This window comes from Notamacropus eugenii, chromosome 2 (assembly GCF_028372415.1).
Source record: "Notamacropus eugenii isolate mMacEug1 chromosome 2, mMacEug1.pri_v2, whole genome shotgun sequence".
Taxonomy (NCBI): Eukaryota; Metazoa; Chordata; class Mammalia; order Diprotodontia; family Macropodidae; genus Notamacropus; species Notamacropus eugenii.
The window spans coordinates 322,218,947-322,228,148 of NC_092873.1; the positions used below are offsets into that span (position 1 = coordinate 322,218,947).

Consider the following 9,202-nt stretch of genomic DNA (forward strand, 5'->3'; position numbering starts at 1 on the left):
GTCGGCACAAAGTCTCACTCTCTAGTCCGGGATAGCAACCTCCCAGGCCAGAGGAGGGGGTGGGGGAAGGCGGGCTGGTGGAGCCGATTTCCCAGCGCTCTGCCTACTCCTCGCCTCTGGGGAGCATTTAACCCTTTCCTCCCCACATCCAACTGGGTCCTGAGGTTGCCTGCCGCCTGAGGCGATGGAGAAAATAGTGAGAAGATTTTGTTATGTTTTGCTTTTTTTCCCCAAATTTGAGGCAGAATAGAGTAGAAGCATCGCTGGGGACGACCTTCTTCCAGTACTCCTTCCTTCATAGCAGGAAGCTGCCTGGCATTCGCCTCGACTGTGGTAGAAATCACTGGGCTGGTAGTTTCCGGGGAGAGCGTTTGGCTCGGTCCCAGGGAAGGAAAGGGCTTCTACTGCTTCCTCTACACAGGGTGGGCCAGCAGTCTCCGCTCCGGGGACTCTGGCTGGGGCGGTGGAAGTAGGAAATGGGGAAGATTTCCAAGTTTCCGAATGCAGTCAAACTGCAGGGATGAAAGGGAGACTCCTTCCCACTTCCGGAACCCTCGGCTCTTTCGGCCACCTGGGGTTGGGGTGGGGGGGTTGTAGTGGAGGGAAGAGGAACCAGGGAGGAAAACCCGACTTTGCCAAGGGCAGGGAGACGCAGGGACAACTTGAAACAACCTGGCAGGTGCCACGGAAGGGAATGTCCACTGCGTGGGATGATACCCATCAAGAAGGCCATGAAGCAATTTCCAAGATTTTCCATGCCCCTATGTAAATGAAATTTACTTCACTTAGAACCCCTTACCCCTACCCTCAGCCACAGGTGGAGTTAGTTTCACACAGGCCTCAACTGTTCCTTGGCAGGGGACGTGATACTGTCTTAGCCCTACCACAGCCTGGCAAACTACGCCCTTCCGCCCTAGTTTCTTAAGGAGCTGGGGGGGGGGGGGGGGGGGGGGAAGGGGAGGAAAGGAGAACAGAAGTGACGCCTCCCTGCAGAGATGCTTGTAGACCCCGTGGAACAAACCCACTCAGACCGCCGGCGCTGTTGTAAAGCTTTATAAGCCAGGTACAGCGGACGCATCAGCATACAAGTTGGTTCCTCGACCAAGTGCTAGCACCCTGACTGGGGAACCGTGGAGTTGGGGCGGGGGAAAGGAAGAGAGAGAGCCTAGACAGAGAGTACAGGAGGGCCGGAACAGTACCCACAGCGAAACCTTGGTGATCCACTCTGCGCTAAGAGCAAACATCGAAATACACCGTCGACATCTCCATTTAATATTTACATTCAAGCAGGTAATAATTGGAAGCTTATAGTTTAGACATTTCTAGTAGCAGCAGTTTCTAGAGAGCTTGTTTAGCTTTTTAACAAACTTTTTTTTGCACATAGAAACAACACATCCATGTGTACAGTATCAAAAAATATATACCAAGGTTATTGGTATTGCAGTTGGGGGGGGGGGGGAGAAGAGAAAGGATGGAAATTAAATCAACCGAAATACTGAATGAGGGAAGAGAACGGTAAACAGAAAATAATTTGTTTGATATAGAATATAAGGTGATCTAGCGGAAACTCCATAAATCTAGGTTTTTATATTTCAATATATAAATACCTACAAATAAATATATATATATTTATATATATATATATATCAACCCGATGGGGTGGTCGGGGTTTTTGAGCTCAAACAATACATTTCAATAATAACACCACGTACAAAGGGGAGCAAAGTCAGCACTTGACAAGTTAGCACGGTTAAAATATAATACTATAACTCTGAGACCGCCGCACGGCTGTCATGTCAGTATCCGAGGTCCGGGTGGAAGAGGCTGGGAGCAGCTCCCGGGTGGGGGATGGGGGTTGGGGGAGGGAGCAGAGGGATAGCCCCTATAGGCACCGGGTGGAAGGAAGCTCGGGCTTCCCTCCACTCCCCCAAGCCCTTTCCCCCTACAGTGCGATGCTGTGCGGGAGAGGGATGAGAAAGGCGGGGGGGAGGGGATATAAGTGCCTCCTGCCTGGATCGAGGAGATGAACGTTGAAGGACAGGGTCACTAGGGTTTATTGGGGTTCGCTGCCTGTAAGTGCAGACCCTCAATCTCCAGTGGTCAGAAAGATGGGGATTCAGGCTCCCAGTCCACGCAAGCCAAGCCCTTCAGCAGAGGCAGAACGCCCCTTCCCGATGACACCCCAGAGCTACACAGTCACGTACTCTTTAAAAGTGACAGTGAGACAGTTCGCTGTTACGTCGGTGATAATTATATTTCCAAAGAAAGGTTTGAATTCGGCCAGCGGCTCCTCCGGCTCATCCCGCGCCTCCGCTGGCGGTTTTTCAGCCGGCGCCGCCGCTGCCACTGTCGCCTGCGCCTCAGGTTTCACCTGCAGAGGGCTGGGAGGCTCCCCAGTCCCGCAGCGCGACTTGACGCAGCGCAAGTCAATGGGCTCATCCAGGTCCGAGTCCAGAAGGATGACCTCGGGCTGGGGAAGGGCAGAGGTGGCTGAGGCTGTGGTGGGAAGGTCAATTGGTAACTCAGCTACAGGACTGGCGCCCAGGCAGGTGGGAGTGCTGATGCTGCGGGCCGTGAGTCGTTTCTTGCAGGGCTCGCGATCACCGTGAGAATCCGAGAGGCAACGTTTACGGGAATTAGCGAGATTTAAGCCCATCGAATGGTGATGGTGGTGATGGTGGTGATGATGGTGATGGGAAGAAGGTGGGTGCGAACCCCGGGTGGAGTCCCAGGCTAATAAATCGGGCTTGGTGGTGAGTTGTAGGGGTTGATCTAGGAATGCCTCCTTAGCTGGGGAGGCCTTGCGAGAGCCCGAGTCCGGGATCTGGATTTCCTCATCTTCCCCAATTTGGGAGTCCTCGTCCCGCTGTTTAGGGGGCAGATCAGGATTTTTCTCATTGGCCCCGGTCATCTTTTTCAAAGTCCTCTCTCCACTAGTATGCCGCTCCTCCCCAGCCTTCTTCTTGGTGTGGCTCGGAGAGCGACTCTCAGTCTCAACTCCCTCCCCTGACTTGATTTTCACTGCCTGCATGCCATTTTCCATGTATTTGCTCATGACAATAACTATACGTCCATTCTTATTCTTATTTTTAACTATTTTCATCTTGCCCCCGATCCCATTGCCCGCGGGCATTCCAGTCTCCTTGGGCGGGGGAGTAACGCCATTGGATTGACTTTTCTCCGAGCTTTTGACACCAGCCCCGCCCCCACTGGCTAGGGGCTTCACTGTACCCAGATAACCCTTCGACACCTGGCTGTGTGCCCATTTGTCAGGTGGATGGTTCTTGGTCCCCAAGTCCGGGCAGGTGGGATTGGGAGTCTCCTTGTGGCTAGGCTGGTATTGAAGGTCGTACATCTTGGGGTCTGGCTGGTAGGGGTGATGTTTCTTGCTGTTGAGTTGATAGTAGTATTTACCGCTCTTGCCGTGGGGCGGGGGCTTGCCCCCTTGCTCCTTGCCATGTGGCTGGTACTGATGGTGCTTTTTACTGTTGAGTTCATACTGGTGACTTTGGCTTTTACTTTGGGAGCCCAGTTCCAGCTTGGAGCGGTTATCTGCTGAGGAGTCTTGAAGGCCGGTCAGCACGTTGGAGCGTCGGGCAAAGGTGGGCACCTATGGGATCAAATGTAAAGAAGGGTAAGTGAAAGGACTTAAGGAAGGCTATGGGGAGGGGTGACATTGACACGCAGGAAACAGAGACCTTTTCCTTTCACCAAGGACGGATATGGAGTGCAGTAGCTTCCTAGGAAAATTAAATCCCGCCTATCGAGTGGCTAAATTTATATCCATAACTACGCACCCAAAGGAAAGGGGACAAGGACAGAGGCATTCTAAAGTGGTTCGTCCCCTCCAGACTCTTCCTCAAAACTCTAGAGCTCCCACACTGTTCCATTCAAATCTGTTTTCTCTCCCCCTAGGGATGATCCAGACTCAGAGAAAAGAAAGGGGAAAACAAGGAGGAAAATCTGAGATCTAAGCACCCCAAATATATCAAGGGCAGCTTAACTTATTGAACTGGGGCAGGGGTAGGGGCATGCTGGGGAGGTCAGAAGAATGCTCGTTAACCTCTGATTTTTTTTAAAGAGGTCAGAAAAGAGGAGGCACAAAACATTTAAATGAGGAGACTAGGTATTAAAGACTCTTACTGCTACCCTCCCCCCAAGTCTCTCTCTGTCTGTCTCTCTGTCTCTGTCAGTCTCTGTCTCTGTCAGTCTCTGTGTCTGTGTCTGTGTCTGTGTCTGTGTCTGTGTCTGTGTCTGTCTCTCTCTCTCTCTCTCTCTCTCTCTCCTCAGTGTCCCGGCTACTCTGTTATATTTACTTGAACAACCAGCGGTTTAGGCTTCGGCCCTCTCTTCCGATATCCCATCAATTGCTCTTGCCGTTCCCTGGGGAGGAAACAAAGAATAGTGCTATTACCAAGAAGGTCTCCTCATTCCCCTTTGGCAATGCCAAACCATGGAGCCAATATTTCTTCTAGAGAAAGAAAGCTTAAATGAGCCAAAAGGAGGGGGGGCATTAAAAACCACTGGGCAAAAATTTGCAGGCTAGGGACCCTAGGCCCTTCTCTCTTGAGTCCCTTAAAATGGACCTTAAAATGCGTCTAAAGACAACGGTTTAGATAGGATGATTGAATTTGCATGTCCCTCCCCACCCTCCAGGTAAACAACATAATCGCAACACAAGCCAGTGTCCTGTTTCCCTTAGATGAACCTTTTTAAGAGCCTTCATTTGAGAAAAAGGGGAACGATCTGGAAGGGGAGTAACTTTGGGTTCCTGGGCAGTGACCTACCATTCCAAACATCCCTAGCTTAGGCCCTGGGCATTACTGGACAAAATGTGATGGGGGATGGGGAAGAGACAGAGAATCCAATCAAGTCCAAATGAGGTATGTGTCGGATTCATCACTCTCCATCAGTAGTCCTGGATGCTAAATGACCTCATTAGGATTCAGATAACGAGTACTGCCAGCAGAAGGGAATACTTTCCAAAAGGCCGGGACTAAACAGGGGGAGGAGATTCGCCCTTGTTTACAGAAGGCAAATGAGCCAATTAGAGGCTGGAGGTGGAAGAGAGACGAATTCTAAAGCCTAACCAGGTGAAGAGTCACCTCGTTAAACTGTACCCCCGGCCCATCCTCTAAGCAGGTGGGAAAAAGTTGGGGGCCAGGAGGCTGGAAAAGCAGAGCCTCACTAAAGAGTATCTCAAAGCCGGCCTCAATTTTGAATTGGCAATAAAGTTTGCCGGCTGTGGTACATCTTCAGGCTGAGGGGTGCATTGAGATAGGATGTAGTTTCCAAAGTTCTCGGCAGGAGAGGACAGGTCTCCAGAGACACATCCCCCTCTCCCATGAGAGTCTGGGTGCTAGGTCTATGAGCCAAGCATAGGGGCAGAGCAGGTTGGGGGCAGGAGCATTGCTTCGAAGTTGCATAGCATTGCAACATCCCGAGTTTAACTCTTCAGGGACCTATTATGCAACATGGCATCAGCCAGTGACATGGTTACGGGGTTGTGAACTCCCCGGGGTGGGGGAACAAGCAGGGTACGCACTAGGCGCCCCCCTGCGCCTGGATAAGCAACTTCCACATTAAACCCCTCCTAGAGGGCGGCCAAGGTTTACAGTTTTAGCGCCAAACACACAACAGGAAATAATGCAAAATATAGGAGGGGGGAAGAGGGCAGAACTTTGTACAGTTGAGCTCGAAAGGCCCAGGGATTGCTCCTCCTCTCCCCTCCCTTCCCCCTCCAGTTCTCCCTGAAATAGACTACTAAAGCCACCAGCAGAGAATCCAGCTGCAGCAGCTGCAGCCTGACATGCATCTGCTGGGCTGCAAGGTCCTGGGGAAGAGCCTCTTTCAGCATGAAATTCAGACCTCATTCCCTATCTCACCTTCCCTTCCACCTCCAAGACAACACAGTTCCGTCACAACTTTCACTATCCCTGGAACCAAACTCACACTCTCAACAGCCCCCTTCCCTTCTCCTGCCACCCCCTGAAAAGAGAGTCACAGTTGGGTGTATACGTGTGAGGGAAAGTTGAGGGATGCTAACAGTAAAGCCTAAGTGTGCCCCAAACTGTAGCAAGGGGAAGGGGTTGAAGACCTGTCCACTTCACACCGGCTTCCAACAGGTTAAGTTTAGTTCCATGACGTCCTGGTGGTTGCACAATGCCAGCTCCCGAGGAGCTGCTCCGCAGGTTAAGGGTGCCAAGAGCCGGATGACTGTAAGAAAGCGAATACCTAGGCTTCGGGGGTGGAGCTGGAGGGGTGGGGTTGTGAAGGGGCAGTGGGGGACCAGGCGTGGCTAAGAATCTTGGCAGTTGCAAAGGCACCCGCAAGGCTTTCTCCCTCCCCCCTTCCAACTAACCCCCCAAATAGCAAACTCTCTTGCTTGCACTCCCCCTCCCCTGGATGATGTAAGAGTCAAAGACGTTTGTAAAGGAGCAGAGAAACTTGAGGGCGTCCCTAAGATAGGAGGGGGACATAGTGTGCGATCGCACCCCCACCTATTCCTCAAGCAGCTTCTCCCGCTTTCCCTTTTCCATATACGGTCACTGCAGGCGGCCGCCGCGGCTTCGGGGATTCTCACCTGTTCTGGAAAGCGATCAGCAGTCTGGGATCCAGGATATTCTCCTCGGGTTCCCACGTGTTATATCTTGCAAAGGGAAAGGGGGGAGGGAGACACATCAGAAGAAATAATCCACCTCTGTGGCTGCCAGGAAGGGGAACGACAAATAAGGCCCTGCTTTATCTTAGCGAAGCAAAAGCTGCTGCTGCTGGTGTGTGTGTGTGTGTGTGTGTGTGTGTGTGTGTGTGTGTGTGTGTGTATGTGTGTGTGTGTGTGTGTGTGTAGAGGGCAGGTTTTGTAGGCACCAGAGTCAATGGCATTCTCTATCCCCCAACATTCCCTTCCCAACCCCACGAGTTCTCTGCAAACCAAACTCTAAATGCACAAGCCCAGGGCAAGGCGAAGGGGGTGCGGGGGACGGCGAGGAGAAAAATAAAACAGTTTATTTTGCAGAGTTATTAGCCAGGAATTTTGAGCATGTTCCTGCAACATATTGTAAAACCACTTTGCTCCTATCAACACTGTGCAAACAGCAGAAATATAAAGTCGTCGTCCCCCCTTCTCTCTTTCTGGGCGCCCCCAAAGCGTTTCAGTCATCCCTTACTTGACCCTTAATTCTACATTAGCCAGTCGTCCCTCCGGATGGAGGGGAGTTCCACTGTCATGGCCATTCAAATCCCAAATATTCGGCAACACAAAATATATGCGTGACTGTGTGAGTGTGTGTGTGTGTGTGTGTGTGTGTGTGTGTGTATGCCTGTGTGTGCGTCTGTCTCTATCCGGTGTCATCGCATAAAAAAAAAAAAATCCGAACCAAAAGCGTCACAATGACAGGTCCCAACATTTTCTGCCTTTTTTCTCCCCTCCCTCCACCATCGGGAGGGAGGAGACACACAATTGCATTTTCGTCGCTTTTTAATTTTTTTTTTTTTGGTTTTGCAATATGGAGCCGTTCGGTGGAGGGAAAGGGGAAAGAAGCCATTTTCTGCTGCACATCAGTCAGTGCCTGCTCGCTCCCTCCCTTCCTCCCTCCCTCCTCCGGCCTCCCCGGCTCGGCTCCACGTTTCTCCAGCCTTCTCCTAGCTCTTTTTAGTGCATAAATTAGTGATGGCATTTCCCGGAGAGCACAACATAGGGATCCAGGCTGGGGACTCTGCAGCTCCAGCTTCGCTAGTGCCTGCCACCGACCTCCCCACCCCCTCCCCCCTTTTGCCCCCTACTCCGCCTCCCGTTTATTTCCCCCCTCCCATTTCTGGTCCAGCAGTCCAAGACACCCGCTCTCTCCCCACCCCCGCCTCCCTCTCCCCAGGTCCTCTACTTACTTGGGGGACCAGCCTCTCCATTTCACTAGATACTCCACTCTGCCCTGCGGGGGTGGAAGAGACAAGACTCAGCCCTAAGCAAACGGTTTGCACTGGATCTCTAGCTCTACCTCCGCGGCTTCCCGGATCCTTCAGCTTCCCCAACCCCCAACCTCCTTCTTGTCTCCTCTCAGTCTGTCTCCTGTCTCCTCTTTCCCCTTCTCTCTTCTTCACGGTTGCCCTTCCCCTCCCTTGCAGCTGCTGCCTTACCTTTCGGATTCGCTTCTTCTCGATGCTTTCCACCGCGAAGACGTGCTCCCCAACAGCTGGCAGCTCCATGTTGGGGCCGGAGTGAGCCCAAGGCTCGAGCGGGTTGGCGAGGTTGCAGACACTGCTGGCTCCCCCAGGCGTCCTGCTGCACCACTGGCTGAGTGGCCGCCACTGCCACCGTTGCTTCTACTCCTGCTCTGCTCCGCCAGGCTGACTCGCTCCCCTGGACCTCTCACCGCTCCTGTCTCTAGCTCTCACAGACAACTGAGCCCCAGCCGATCCTGCACAAGCAACTCATGCAAATCCCGGACGTCAGTGGGGCGGGGCCTCGACAGGCCCAGCTTGTCGTCAAGGGGAGGGAAACAGAAGGGGATTGGTGCAACCGGGCCTGCCAAGGCACTGGAACTGGGCGGGAGGAGGAGGAGGGAAGAATGGGAGGGGGGAGGGGAAGAGGCACTGAAGAGTGAGCCAGCCAGCTACAGAGCGAGAGACACAGACAGAGAGAGGCACAGAGAGAGATGGAGATTTGGGAAGAGGGATAGGGACCAGGACCGAGGTGTATCGGGCAGAGAGACTGTGCAAGGTTAACAACACAGAAAACTGGGTCTTGATGAGTATGGGCAGGAGAGACGGATCTTCCTTCTCTGCAGCTCTTGGGCTGCTTATATGCTCTCCCCTCTCTTCGGGTCCCTTTCTTGCTGTGCACAACCTGGGGTCTTCTGCTAGGGGCCACAGAGTCAATCTACAGCATTTCGAAATTGCACCGAATTGCATCATGTGCAGCTAGAATCGCATAGGAAAAATTGCCTGCAGGGGGCGAAATCGATGTTAGGGCAGTCAGTGCGACCCCTTCCCTCCTAGGTCCAGGTGACCCTTCCAGTGCTGCGCCTTCAAAGGCTTCTAGGAATGAGGAGAGGATAGAAAGAAGGGACAGGAAAAGGTGAAAGGGCAGGGAGAAAAAGAGGCAGGATCTCCTGCAAGAAGGTGAAGAAGTTAGAGAAATGACCAAAGAAGTAATAAACTCAGAGGAACCGGAGAAGAAGCTCTCAAATAACATTATCAGAGCCTG

At 52.5% G+C, this 9,202-nt stretch overlaps 1 protein-coding gene across 2 annotated transcripts; it reads right to left on the minus strand.

Moving 5' to 3' along the window:
* Positions 1 to 1,251: 1,251 nt before the first annotated feature.
* Positions 1,252 to 8,271, minus strand: CBX4 (chromobox 4). 2 transcript variants are annotated; one of them, XM_072645217.1, is made up of 6 exons: positions 8,134 to 8,271; positions 7,885 to 7,928; positions 6,584 to 6,649; positions 6,098 to 6,216; positions 4,317 to 4,383; positions 1,252 to 3,610 (listed from the first exon to the last, which is right to left on the minus strand). In XM_072645217.1, the coding sequence occupies exons 5-6, from the start codon at positions 4,362 to 4,364 to the stop codon at positions 2,189 to 2,191; spliced, it is 1,470 nt and encodes a 489-aa protein (XP_072501318.1). In that variant the 5' UTR covers positions 4,365 to 4,383; positions 6,098 to 6,216; positions 6,584 to 6,649; positions 7,885 to 7,928; positions 8,134 to 8,271; the 3' UTR covers positions 1,252 to 2,188. The 2 variants fall into 2 exon arrangements, with proteins under 2 accessions (XP_072501318.1, XP_072501317.1); XM_072645216.1 differs by lacking the exon at positions 6,098 to 6,216 and having other exon boundaries at positions 8,134 to 8,265.
* Positions 8,272 to 9,202: the final 931 nt, after the last annotated feature.